The sequence below is a fragment of the Ipomoea triloba genome, chromosome 4 (genome assembly GCF_003576645.1).
Source record: "Ipomoea triloba cultivar NCNSP0323 chromosome 4, ASM357664v1".
Taxonomy (NCBI): domain Eukaryota; kingdom Viridiplantae; phylum Streptophyta; class Magnoliopsida; order Solanales; family Convolvulaceae; genus Ipomoea; species Ipomoea triloba.
In genome coordinates, this window is record NC_044919.1 from 25,125,174 (window position 1) to 25,139,654 (window position 14,481).

The following is a 14,481-nucleotide window of genomic DNA, read 5'->3' on the forward strand; positions in this document are numbered from 1 at the left end:
TGTGAGAAAGAAGAGCAATATTCATTCCCCCTTGGTGTACTGTGGCAACTCCATCACAATCGTACATTTATTAGGAGAGGAATAGTTATCCCATAATATTCTGTTACTCTACGCCTCCAAATAGATGTGACTAGGGTGGGTTCTAGTTCCAAACTTGTGTTTCATGATTTTGAAATTGGAAGAACTAGAAAGAAAGGTTGGATTTGAATTCTTCTAAATGAACATAGACAATGATGAGACTACACACTAAGGGTATATGTATTTTTTAAATGCATGCTCTCAATTTTTTCATATCATTGGCAATTACAATTCACTACTACTTTTTTTTTTTTTTTTAACATTCATGAAATTCCAATTCACTTTAAAACAAAATAAATTTGTTGGGCGTCGTTGGGTTGGCCGAGTTTAGCCCCTGCTCGATTCGAGACGTGACGTTGTGGCTTACCATGGAGGGATGTGGTTAAATAGTTAATGCACCAATTGTTTTTAAGTAGGATATGACAATCAAATAGCTAAAGAATTTAGTGGTTAAGCGGCTTAACTTACAGCAGTCACCTAGCATAGTGCAACGCTGAGATCCAACAAAATTATCAATTCCATTTTACCTATTTTATGTGTCATTCATTGATTAAACTAACTCTTTCTTCTTTTATTTTTTTTTTTATTTTTTATTATTTGTACATTTAAATTTTTGTGTTTATTAGCATTTTAATTTTAGTATAGTTTGAAATATATAGATTATATATATTAATACTAAATTTAATATTTAAACAATTGAAGGGAATAATTTCAATTAAGCATCTGTAATCCAACCACGTACATATATATAATAACAACATTTCTGTAATAAGAAAATGCGACCCACCTTTTCCTGGAGGCCAGACAAAAAGTTTATATGCAAGGATTGTAAGACTTGTAAGTCTAAATGTGTAATAAGCTTATGAGCGGAAAAATAAATTTAAAAATTGTGTACATAATTTGTGTATACTTTCCAATTTTTGTTTCTTGATGTGATAAATAAGGAAACTATTTATGTCACATGGATCCGGCCTCTAAAAAGTATTCACTACATCAAAAATTTAAGAATGGAATAAAAATTGGAAGTACAAATAAAAAGTATACATCTATTTTCCAATCTATTAGGGTTGGGCCATAGTAATAACATTTTAAGTATTAAAAAAAAAAAGAACAAAAAAACAGAAGGCCCACCTTGCCCAAAAGGCCAGACAGAAAATAGATGGGCTTATGGTCGACCGTGCATTCTATATGGTAAATTATTACGTGGATCATGGTTCAAAACGAAATTATTTTGATGTTTTTAAAAAAAATCTTTATTTTGTGTGCATGTTAGAATAATGAATATTCTGAGATAAGATAATGTATTTTATGAGTTAGAATAAATTAGAATAATGATCTTTATATGTGTACAATAAATAAATTTTTATGTTAAGATAATATATTTTATGAGTTAGAATAATGTATTTTATTTGTTTGAATAATGAAATTTTTGGGGGTAAGGTAATGTATTTTATGAGTTAGAATAACGTATTTTATGTGTTAGAATAATGTAATTTATGTGTTTTTGGGCTGTGGTCCACAAAGCTGTGTGAACCACGATCCACGCAATAATGATTGGCATTGCATTGTGGACTCTGATTCAAAATGATATTCAAACGGTTTACCTGCAGTTAATATATTATGTACTTTCAGTTGAAAAATTACTTACCTATAAATAAATTGGAGGTACATAATGTGTTAATTGTAATATGTATATAATTTATTAACCGAATGTACATAATATGTTAACTGCATCTACATAATACGTTAATTATAATATGTACATAATTTATTAACTACAAATATATAAGAGTCACACTTGTGTAAGACCGTCTTACAGATCTTAAGCCGTGAGACGGGTTGGATTTAGAGTAGTTTTTTTTTAATACTACTGACTCTACCACCACCTCCCGTATAAAGGGAAGGGTTTGATGCCACTGGACCACAAGGTCCTTGGCTGTTTTTCACTTATGATAGAAATCATAATATGTAATTATTACCAAAAATTTAATATCAATTCGAAATAAATAAACTGTTGCTTATAATAGATAGTGTAATATTTATATATGAAATTGTGATACCATTAAGCTAAGGTAAAATGATTGTTATTAATGATAAACATTATAATATTTATAACTGAAATTCTGATACTTACCAATTGTAATTCTAATGTAACTATTGTAACACTTACATGTGAAATGTTAGTTACTTATGAAAGAAATTGTAATACTTATTGTAGAAAATTTAACAAATATTGTAATACTTATAACTGAATTTGTGATACTTACACACCCAATTGTCTACAACTCGATCCGTCTCACGGATCAGGATTCGTGAGACGGTGTCACAAATTTTTGTCACAATCTTTTCACTGAGTTGAAATCTTATCTTCAATGGTGAGGCATTATCTTTTTATTCAAAGAAGTAAAGCAATTGCAAGTATAGTCGAAGGGATAAATACAATATATTTATAAGAAAGTATTTTTTAACGAGCAAATATCGATTTTAGTCTCGCCAGTATGAGCAAAATGACAAAATAATAATTTTAGTTCACATGTTTATTGCCCTACCAAAACCTATCTCAGAACTATTATTTTGCTACAAAAATTCATCGCTCCGATCACCGGAGAAGTTAAGACACGTCATATTCTTAAAATAATAAGGGTATTTTTATCCTTTCTCTTCCTAATCCTTTTAACAAAAAATACAATATATAAGAACCCTAAGATTGGAGCTCACCGTAACCTCATCCTTCTTCTCCTTATTTTTCTCCTTGTTCATCGATCACTTCATTCTCCTTGTCGTTGCTCTTCTATCTGGGGTTTCCTGCTGGGTGCACAAGATTGTCTTGGGGAGGCAAGTATTTTATTTATAAATTTTGGTGGATATGTACAAGGATGATGAGGTGGCTAGGGATGTTCTTTTTGATGATGAAGTTCTGCTCTTTATATTTTTGAGAAACATAAATTGATTGTCAATATATGTTTTCAATGGATTGATGGTATACAAAGTGCTAATATATATCCTGGTCATCATGGAGTAGGTTTTTTGCCGCATTGCAAAGAAAGAACCAAGAACCATGCATTTTGGCTGGAATCTGCTTCAAGCTAATAAGAAAGATATGGGATCGCAATGTTCGCTAGTTGATTAGAGAGGGAAGAAGGATTAAGGATTAGGGTACGAAATGCATTGACAGATTAGGCTATTAAGTTTGATGGCAATTTAGTAAATATATACTTTAATCATAACAATAAAAGGACAAAAATAATCTTATTTTTTAAAGAATCCGGCGAGTCATAACATCTCCGGTGACCAGAGTGATTAACTTTGGTAGTAAAACAATTGTTGTGGAAATTGATATTTGCTCGTTTTTAACATTGTCATTTTGCTAATATTCGTGAAACTAAAATTGATATTTGCTCATTTTTTAACATAACACCAATAAGGGGTAAATATATAATTTATAAGTTTTATACTTTCCACGTTACTATGGAAAATTTATTATTGTTATTATTATTATTATTATTATTATTGTTGTTGTTGTTCTTGTTGTTGTTGTTGTTGTTGTTGTTGTTGTTGTTGTTAAAGAATACATATATATGAAGTAATAAATAACAAAAATACGTTAGGATAAATAGATATCACAATATATATATATATATATATATATATATATATATATATATATATTAAAATATATATATTTTTTAAACACTCATGATTCATTATAACAAAACTATAGGTTCATTATTAAAATGACATCAATGATGAATGTGCCTACTACCATTTCATATTTTAGCCTTTACTTTTTGTATTACAAAATATATTATTAAATGTATCTTATATATTGATATCTTGTGAATGATACCCATACTAATATATTTTGAATTTTAATTTTTTAATGATGGACTTGCAATATTGATATAATGAATATTTTGTAGTATGAAAATGAACTTATATATAGTATTCAATTTTCTTAATGAATCTAATTTAGGTTCATTTGTATTATATTTTAGTTATATTATTGTTGCGAATATGAACATTTAGTATAGTAAAAATGAATCATTAATATTGTGAAAATGAACCTGCAATTTTTCATTAATAAATCTATTCGAGATTCACCATAATAATGTAGTTATTGCATTACAATTGTAAAAATAAGTTTACAATATTTTGATAATGAATTTGTAATATTGTAAAAGTGAACCTACAATTTTAAAAACTGAACATCTAGTTTATTGAAAATGAACCTAGCGTAGTTGCTTAATATAGTCATATGTTAATTTAAAACATTAAAATAAAAATATCAACATGGGTGTCATTTGAAATATCTACTATTGACTCTATTACAATGTAGTATCTGTTCGTAGCTATTTTCATTGACTCCAACCGAATGAAGCACAAAGAGCCAATATTGCACCCCCACCCCCTCCTATGTGGGGTACAACAGGGTGCCACTAGACCACAAAGTCTTTGAAAAAAAATGATATATTTATTATATATTAAGCTTATTTGTACAAATTTTTTTTTATAAAAAAACTCATGTTTAAAAACAATATTTTAGTTTCGTTCACGTTGCAAGGTGGACCATCCATAGTATCATAATTTGATGTTGTGATACAATGCCGATTGCAAGGCAAAATACACACACTATTGGGCTAGATTTTAGCCTTACTCTTGGTTTTCAATGGGATGATATGCATGGTGTAGTGGTGTACGTGGGATGGAAAGAAAGTTAGGGAATGAAGATTCCCCGAGATGTCATTCTCTACGGATGATAAATTTGGAAGCGTTGAAATGACAATGCAAGTTAAAGAATGGATTCAAGCTTTTCATGGAAAAGATTCAAGGAGTGCATTTATCATTGAGCAAAGATTTCAAAGTAAAAAGTGCAATAACGCAAAGCAAATACAAAAGTAAATCAAATGAGGAAAAGATGGGATAAGGATTGGTCTTCCATTGCAATATGCTTCTAGTGTCTAGGCTAGGTCTTTATGGCCTATCATAGAGCAATGAAGCACCCAAGTGTCAACAATATACGTATGAGTCAATTCATCGAACACCTTGTCTACACCTCATTCCGTACTACGTCCTATCGGATATAAGGCGAGAATTACAAGTGGAAATGAAGCTTTATCAAACTAGCAATCTCTTATCTAGAATGATACAGTAGATCATAAACTATCTAGAGAGTTGGACCCTAACGCAAAAGATACATATCAATACTTCCACTTCCAACATGAAATCAAACAATATTCACAATCACAATCCCAATTCATCAATTCATAATCACACTAGCACATTGAAATGATATCACAATCAAATCCCTAGATATTTGGCCACTCATGTCTATTGCAAGCACAATGAATTGAAGTAAAGCATTGAGATGGAGATGAAATTGAAAGAAGTAATGAGATTACCAAACTTCAATCTAACGTATGTAGGATCTAACAATAAACAATTGAAGAGAAGTAGCTCCTTGATCACAAAGTGTTTCCAATCTAGATCTTTCTCTTTCTAGAGTTTGAGAGTGTTTGAGATGACAAAAATATCTAAGATGATGGGAAATCTAAAACATGATCAAAAAGTCCTATCTACAACTAAATATCTTCCTTTTAAAGTGGATTTCCCGAGCTCCAAAATTTCTTGTGCCCCCCTACCACGCCCGCCTTACAATTGTCGCCAGGATCATCACTAAATGTGCCCAGGTGCCCGGGTCATGGTCGGGTTTGGACTTGTGCCACGACCTCCGTCATGTTCATGGCGGGTGCGCTATTATATTGTTTCCTCGTCTTCACTCTTCCAAAATTGCTCCAATTTAAGCCCATATATGCCACTTCTTTGATCAAGAATCCTTCAAAGCACTCAAGTATACATAACATAGGGCCTTCAAACACATTGGCAACACTTTATAGCATTTTCTTAATAAATCAAACACAAAGGATTCTAATTAAGCATAGAACAACCCCAAATTGACCCTTATAATTAAGCATCTTATGGCACGTACTTATCATTGTACATATACAAATTTTTATTACAAATATTCTTTCTTATAATGTAAACATAAATATGTAGTACAACAATCATCTTAGTTTAAAGGGACACACCCTTCAATTTCCCAAAATATGTATGTAATATACCATTCATACAAGAGCTTTAGTACTTTATTTTTTTTTAAACTTAGATAATTTCAACTTCATCGGACTAATTCTAGTAAGCCCACACGACGCTACCCGTAGAGTTTCTACGGAGGTAAATCGCGAATCACGCAATCAGCCCACCGGTTATGCATATTTTAGCTTCTAGCATCCTTATTGATAGATTGTGAATCTTGAATGCAGGTGATATCCTACTTGGTTCTTACTTTGTTTTTAAAACAAATTAATCAACTGTATTTATCACTGTATTAGAAACAATAAAAATAAAAATAGTGCAGGAAATATAAATGAACCAGGATATGTTCACGCAGTTTGGAGCACCTTCTCCTACGTTTGCGGGGCCACTTAAAGGTGAAACTCAACTCCACTAGATGATCAAAGATGTTACAAGGTTCACCAGATATCCATCCTCCATGATGGCCTAATCTATTACACCTACAAACATCATCTCCTGAGTTGGTAGTGTGTCAACTTCTTCAGCTTTCCCAGGCCAATCAACAAGTCTTCCACTTGATGTAGTAAACAGGACAACAGCACAAAACTAGTCTAATAAACCATATTACAATGATCTTGAGTCTGTATTAGTGTAACAGACTTTACATATTAAAACAGTAGGTTAAGACTAATACAGTAGTGCTTAATATTAATCTATTGTACGAAATCAGCTCATCAAACTTTGAAGCCTCAGCTCTATTTATACTTGAACTCCTGAGCTCCTTCCCTGTATTTGATCTCCTCAAATCAAGGTAACTCACTCAATTACATATCTCATCAAATCAAGGTAACTCACTCAATTACATCTAACTCACTCAATTACATCTTGCCTTGATTTTCTCATCTCTGACATATTTTGTTTGAATAAATATTAACCATCTCCTCAAATCAAGGTAACTCGTTTGAATAAATATTAACCATCTCCTCAAATCAAGGTAACTCATTTGAATAAATATTAACCATCTCCTCAAATCAAGGTAACTCACTCAATTACATCTTGCCTTGATTTTCTCATCTCTGACATATTTTGTTTGAATAAAGTTTGAATAAATATTAACCATCTCCTCAAATCAAGGTAACTCGTTTGAATAAATATTAACCATCTCCTCAAATCAAGGTAACTCATTTGAATAAATATTAACCATCTCCTCAAATCAAGGTAACTCACTCAATTACATCTTGCCTTGATTTTCTCATCTCTGACATATTTTGTTTGAATAAATATTAACCATCTCCTCAAATCAAGGTAACTCACTCAATTACATCTTGCCTTGATTTTCTCATCTCTAACATATTTTGTTTGAATAAATATTAACCACTCATCCCATGCAAATCAACAGAGGCATAATTAATTTGACCACTTAATTAACAAATAAATTGCCAATTAAAAACTATACATTAATTTCCCTAACACTTATTTTTAGTCCAGTGGTATTCGAACCCCCACACTATCACCTCCAATCATAATCTTTAAATCACACAGAGAACCAACTATACTAAGTATCGGTACACTTCTTTATTTTGTTGTCTTCACTCTTCAGTGACTCTTCACCTTTTTCTTTTGTCGTGACAAGTAATTGTGCACTAGCAAGATGTCTAGATAGAATTTTCTTGGCCTAGATTTAGATTGTCTGGGATATCATTATATCAATATTATGTAATGTGTTAAACATGTATTTTATTGTTTGGCTACACATAGAAGGGTCGTCATTGTTATTTTTCAAATTTATTATTTTGTTGCTCTCTTTGTTAATTCTTTTCAGATAAATATTTATAATCTGACACCTACGTAAGATGCGGGTACAAGTAGACAAGACATACAAGCAATGCAAAAAATGTCACACATACCTAAAGTCACTAACACATAAACCATCTTTACCTTTATTACCAAGATTGCAATCAATATGCAATGTTTTAAAATTATTTTAAATTTTCTTTCAAAAAAAATATTTTAAATTTTACACAGCTATAAGGTAAAATAAAAGTCTATTTATTCTTTTATTATTACATTGTCATACTAATATCATGCTATCCGTCTTGTCATATTGATAATATGCTTTTGACAAAAAAGGTGGAATCGCTCACCCATATGCCTTCCGAAAGATATATTAAATAAAGTGACTCAAATAGTCAACAGAGGCTAAGTTACTCATCCATGTTTCTTATGACAAATTTCACCTTTGTGACCAGTTGAACTATCTATCGTCAAAACGAATTATGGACACTTAAGCTTGTTTCCATGAGTCTTAAGGCGGGCATAGCAAGGGCAAAGATGCTTGTTGCCGTAAGTTCCCGGCGGGACACAATTGCATCTCCTGCAGCACGTCTTGCATGCTCTACTGCACACATTCTTTCTTGATGATTTCCTACATCTTCTTGCGCATGCATGCCCACAATCTGTACAATATACATATTAAAATTATTTCTGGACTGAGTCGCCCATCAAGATTCATCAATAGTTGAAATTTTAGTAAACAAAAACATGCATGGAGTTAATTTTATAATTATTATAAACTTTCAAGCTTATGATATTTATAAAAATAATCCTGTCTCTTTTCTTCTTATCTTTCAATAGCCCTTAACCGCGCGCTATCTATTCAAATAATAAATAAATGAATCAGATTGAATTGGTCCTCTTCCCACTCTATAAGAATACAGTTTATAGGTAAAAAGCATCTGATGCTCTGAGTTTTTTTTTTTTTTTTTTTTAATATGACATTAATTGAAATTTAGCAAGAAGGGTATTGTAATCAACAAAAGCGTAAAAATAATTGAAATTATTATATATGATAATTTCGGGAAACATCTACAAATAGTAAGCATGCATGATAATTTTTAATAATTGGTTGTATTACTTTTTTTGAGTTTTGGTCCATCAATTGTAGTAATATATCTATTTTTTTTTTAATCAACTATCAATTTGACTATTTTTTATTTCAGAAACTTTTTTCAAATCAGTTGAATTCAATTCAAAATGTCTTAAACATTTATCGAGAAGTGTGAAGTTTAATAAAAGTAAAAGTATTTTAGATTTTCTAGATTTAATGACCAAAAGTGGAACTGCCCTATTACTTACACTTCTCATACAGATACAAATACTCCATGAAAACATTATCCTCCTTCAAACACCAAGCTTAAGCATGAAATTGAAAATCTTATTCTACATGGACAATAGTGAAGGGGCTCAAGAATAAACTTACTTATTTTTGGATGATGACTTTTCTTGAAAAGGGCTCCCACCCTACTGTCTTCATTCATCTTATTGCAAAACATAATCAGAAAATTAGAACTTGTACTAGAAGAAAAAAATAAAAAACAAAAAACAAAAAAACAAAAAACAAAAAGCTAGTTATTAAAGATAAATGTAACAGAGGGCATTGTATGAGAGGAAGGCAGGCTCAAGAACAACTAACAAATATAAGAGAATGAACTCACTTTGGTTACAGAATTATTGAAGTCATCCATGAGCAAGGCCTCTCCAAACCCCTATAACATAGTGAATTTAGTCTAAATTAAAATTAAAATATTACACAGTGATGAGAAATTGAGAACTACATAAGTGCATATAATCTACTACATGAATCCACACTAACTACTCCCAAGTTCTCCACTGTCATTCAGACGTAGATTGCATCATTCATGTGCAATAGATTGTGTGTACTCATGCAGTAATTCGCAGGTTCTCACTTAAAGATATGATTCTAATATGATCTTGGATCTATATATATCTCCGATCCGAAAGTTGCAAAAAGCTTATCAAGACTTTTTCCTAGGGCTAAATATATATTATACCTGTATGAGGAGAATAGCAATAAAGAAGATTGAGAAGATTTTCATGTTTGGAGAAGAAAGATATGACGAGGGGGTGAGGATGAGAGGTATATATATTTATAGCAGAGAGGGAAATTAAAGAGAGTGCACTGATGCAATATAATGCACACTTGCACCGACTTTAATTGCGATGCTTACATGTAACAAGAATATTAATAATGTTGATATGATAACACAAGATAACATGAGTGTATTGGGTTTGGAGGTTTGTAATGCCTTTTTGTTGTTGCACTTGGCTTGAATTGCTTCCATGTGAGCTGCACAGCTGTGGACAAAAAGTATACAGAGAATAAGGTTAGAAAGGCATGCAGGCATGTTTATATATGGTCCCCTTAACACATTGGCACCATGCATATATTGGCTATCTCAAAATATTAAGATGAAATGCCATATTATATTATATAGTCTAATATGGCATTGTTGGGAGGCATGCATGTCTTATCCCCTTTCCCAAGAGTGTCACTGTAGGCTGACTTGTTCCATTAGGCCTGCTCTATTGCCAATTGAAATTTTTGTGGACTTTTGCCTGTCAGTTCGTGGGCTAGAATTTTTCAATCCTAATCCGTCTTATGCGCGCTTGTAGGCCCCGCGAGCTAACTTAAGAATCATATATATATATATATATATATATATTTCTATTCAAATGTGGTCGCGCCTTCCCGTGTGGTCGGTGCGGTTTACACCACTCAATGTTAAGAAATGCACCACAATGAAAATGCATAAAAACACCTCATAGCTCCCCTGTTTCTAATTGTGCATTTCTGAATACTGTGTGGTGTATTTTTTAATACCTAGTGGTGTGTTTTTTGGTGATGTGTACCTAATAGTGCATATTTGTGTGGTGCATTTCTTAACATTGAATGATGCGTTTCTTAACATTGAGTGGTGTAAATTGCACCGACCGCACTGGAAGGCGCGACCATACCTGAAATCTACTATATACATATACATACATATATATATATATATATATATATAAAGGGGTAAGATCAAATGAGAACATGATCTTCCGGTAAAAAGTAAAGACTGATCTAAACCGCTCATCATTATTCATTAATGGTTAAGGAGTTTAGTAAAAAAATTATTGTGTCAATTTTATAATTATTGAAAACTTTTAAGAGTGAGGTTCACTTTCTAATTATTGCAAACTTGAAGGTTTGGTAATGGTAAGATCATAGCCTTTGATTTCTCAAAATAGAGGGTGTAGATGTGTCCACACTTTTTGCAAAGGAAGGTGTTCTCACCTGAATCCTCGCGGGTGGCTTCGGTCCAATTTGACACCCCTACGATTTCCTTGATTTTAATTACAAACTAATAACAAGAATCCAATTAACATATCAAAAGGTAAATGCATGGCATGAATTTTGTGTGTGGTCTCGTGCACTTGGAGGTATTTGGTATCTGCATGCTAGGCTGGAATTCAGTGTTGTTTCCTCCACGTCGCTATCCCTGCCAACTGCAAAACAATAGCATATACATCCATTTCCATGTATCAATCTTATTTGCTTGGTGCTATGGTGCGTATCTTCACAAATATTCATCAAAATTACAATGTGTATTCATTAGATATATATTGCATTAATTCACGATTTCACGGCAGAAAATTGAAGGCTTTTCCATTGAAAATATCATTTCTAACAGACCAATTTAGGGTGCCACAAAGTTACTTCTACGTATTACTGATCACTCATCAAAATGGTTGGAGTTATCCAGCGCATTCGCAAATTTTCAGCTATGATCCTCCATTACTTTCATTTCAAGCAAATTTTTTAGTATAATACTCCATCTGTTCCATTGTCTTAAATAGGGCAACCAGACACATAAAAGAGACGTAAAGTATCCTGAGCAAGCTTTCTCAAGGACGAGAGTGCACAGCCAATCACGCCAACCATGCTTGTTATATAATCAATATTTTAAATCTTATATATTATACTTTACATCATCAACAAATAAAAAGACAGTGTACTTTATAGAAAACTGTAACTGACAATTTGCAAAAAAAAAAAATAATTATTATTATTATATATCAGAATTATATTGCAAATATAATGGGAAAATGGCACTTTTATCCCCTCAATTATATGCTTATAACACTTTTTTCTCCTGAATTATCCATGTATTCACATTATCCACTCAATTATTTCGAAAGTGGCGATTTTCCCTCCTCAATGATTAAATGAGAGTTTGGACTGTTAAAAATAATGGCAAATAGGTAGTTGAATTCACTTCCCTTCTCCAACAAAATATTGCTTATTTATGAAATCAGAATAAATGCAAAAAAGAAACGCCACCATTTTAAAATATTATAGTTATAATTTTAAACTAATGTTATTAACAAAATGAAGACATAAACACAAATAATAATTATAATATTTGGAAATGGTGTGCTAAATTTGTGTTTAAGTCTTCATTTTGTTAATATCATTAGCTTAAAATTATAGTTATAATGCTTGCAAATAGTGTTTGTTCTTTTTTGTATTTTTTCTGATTTCTACATATAAGTAATAATTTCTTAGAGAAGAAAAAGTGACTTGAAATACCTATTTTACCCTTATTTGTAACAAACTCCTCTTTAATAAAGAGTGGAAAAAATTGCCACTTTTGAAATAATTAATGGGATAATTTCGGTACATGAATAATTCAAGGTGGAAGGTGATAATTCAGGGAGCAAAGTTCTAATTGACAATTTGAATGAAATAAAGTAATAACATAGCATAATTGCATATATTTGCCTGACTGCCTTATATGTAAATACTTTACAGCATACATGTAGTATGGATTAGGCTCTGGTGCGAAGAAGGCCTCAGATGCAAACGTGAGGAGAAATATGAGCATTTGATCTGTCTAGACCAGTGACTCTAAAACAAAACAAAAAAAAAAAAACAAAACAAAACAAAAAAAATAGCGTTTCTAATCTACATGACATCATCTTCTCTAGTAAACCATCTCTGATCTATTGTCTTTGCATTATGTTCAAATCATTGAAGGCACAAAATTGTCTCCTGGAATGCACAATAATGTGCTCTAGAAGACTCAAAATGTTTATTAGTCTTCATAGGATTATGAAGCCGTTTGAACTCATTTCCATCCCACTTTCACGGGACTTAGCAACGAGTCTGTTAAGCCTGTTAAACTAGCTTGTTAACAGTGTGCACTGGAAGACATGTGGACTACAAGTCACAACAATGTACACTCAAAGGCAAAAATAATGCACCCAAAGACAAAAATATGCACTTAGCAATGGGTTTGTTGAACCTGTAGAACTACCTGTTAAAAGTGTACACCGGAAGACACATCAATATGCACTCGAAGGCAAAAACTAATGCACCCAATGACCAAAAAATATGCACTTACATACAAAAATTACCAAATTGGCACTATGTATTTTTAAAACTTTCCTTCATTTTGGACAGTTGATTTGGATTTAATCAATGGATGTGATTTAACCCTATTTTTAACATAGGAACTCCATTGATCCATTATCCATATAGTATTTTATAGTAAAACTATAATAGATATTTTGCAGAAAATAAAGTAATAATATAATAGAATTGAGTGCATTAGTTTTTGCCTTTATATAATTGACTAGTTTTATACGCGCATTGCGCGAATGGGTTAATGCCCAATGTTTATATTTAAATAAATATTTGAAAGTATATCAATGCAAATAGGAGAAGTTTATACATGGGTAATTGAATGTTGAATTTTTTTATTTAAATATCTAACTCAAAGTATATGAATCCAAGATAATATAGAAAATTCATTATAATTTTTAATAAAATAAATGTTTGCAAGCTTGTAAAATCGATAGTCTAAATATTTGGTCTAAAAATGATAGTCTAAATAAATACTACTTTTAATTTGAATTTTTCTAAGTGTTCTTAATTCTCTTTTGAGTAACATTGTCATTGTCTTCATCTTTATTATTTGTTCTCTTCCTTTTTGTTGGTAGTGTGTTATTTGCAATTCGGTTATTGTTGGTAGCATAGATGACAACGTCATGCAATGAGATTATGATATAGGAGCTATGGACTTTCCTTGTTTTGCTCGAGGTTCATTTGGTTCAACCATTATTGTTGAATGAGTTATTGTGGATAAAGAAATCCCTAGTTTAAGGGAAAAGATTAAATAAATTAGTAAAAATTTGAAAATTTTAAATATGATGTATTCCAAATATATTAAAAGGTAGTTTCTCGCTTCAATTTGCTGGGTAATGGGTTATTTGAGTACTTTCATTGTCAACAAATCCCCCAAGTAGTTAATATGATTGGTTTCAAACTATTCTTTTTATTTTTATTTTTTTTTATTTTTTTCATGGTATTAAACAAATACATATGTATCATATTTGGTGTAACTACTAATTTATTTAATTCAATAAGAGTAAAATAGAGTGATTCCGCTTCAATTTGTTGGGTTATTTGAGTACTCTCTTTGTCAACCA

General features: G+C 31.4%; 1 protein-coding gene across 1 annotated transcript; it reads right to left on the bottom strand.

Annotated features, from left to right (window-relative positions):
• Nucleotides 1–8,178: 8,178 nt before the first annotated feature.
• LOC116017055 (gibberellin-regulated protein 9-like) lies at nucleotides 8,179–10,143 on the bottom strand. Its single transcript, XM_031257567.1, has 4 exons — nucleotides 10,002–10,143; nucleotides 9,645–9,695; nucleotides 9,410–9,467; nucleotides 8,179–8,606 (listed from the first exon to the last, which is right to left on the bottom strand). Exons 1-4 carry the CDS (start codon nucleotides 10,044–10,046, stop codon nucleotides 8,425–8,427), a joined length of 336 nt encoding a protein of 111 aa, XP_031113427.1. The 5' UTR covers nucleotides 10,047–10,143; the 3' UTR covers nucleotides 8,179–8,424.
• Between the last annotated feature and the right edge of the window lie 4,338 nt (nucleotides 10,144–14,481).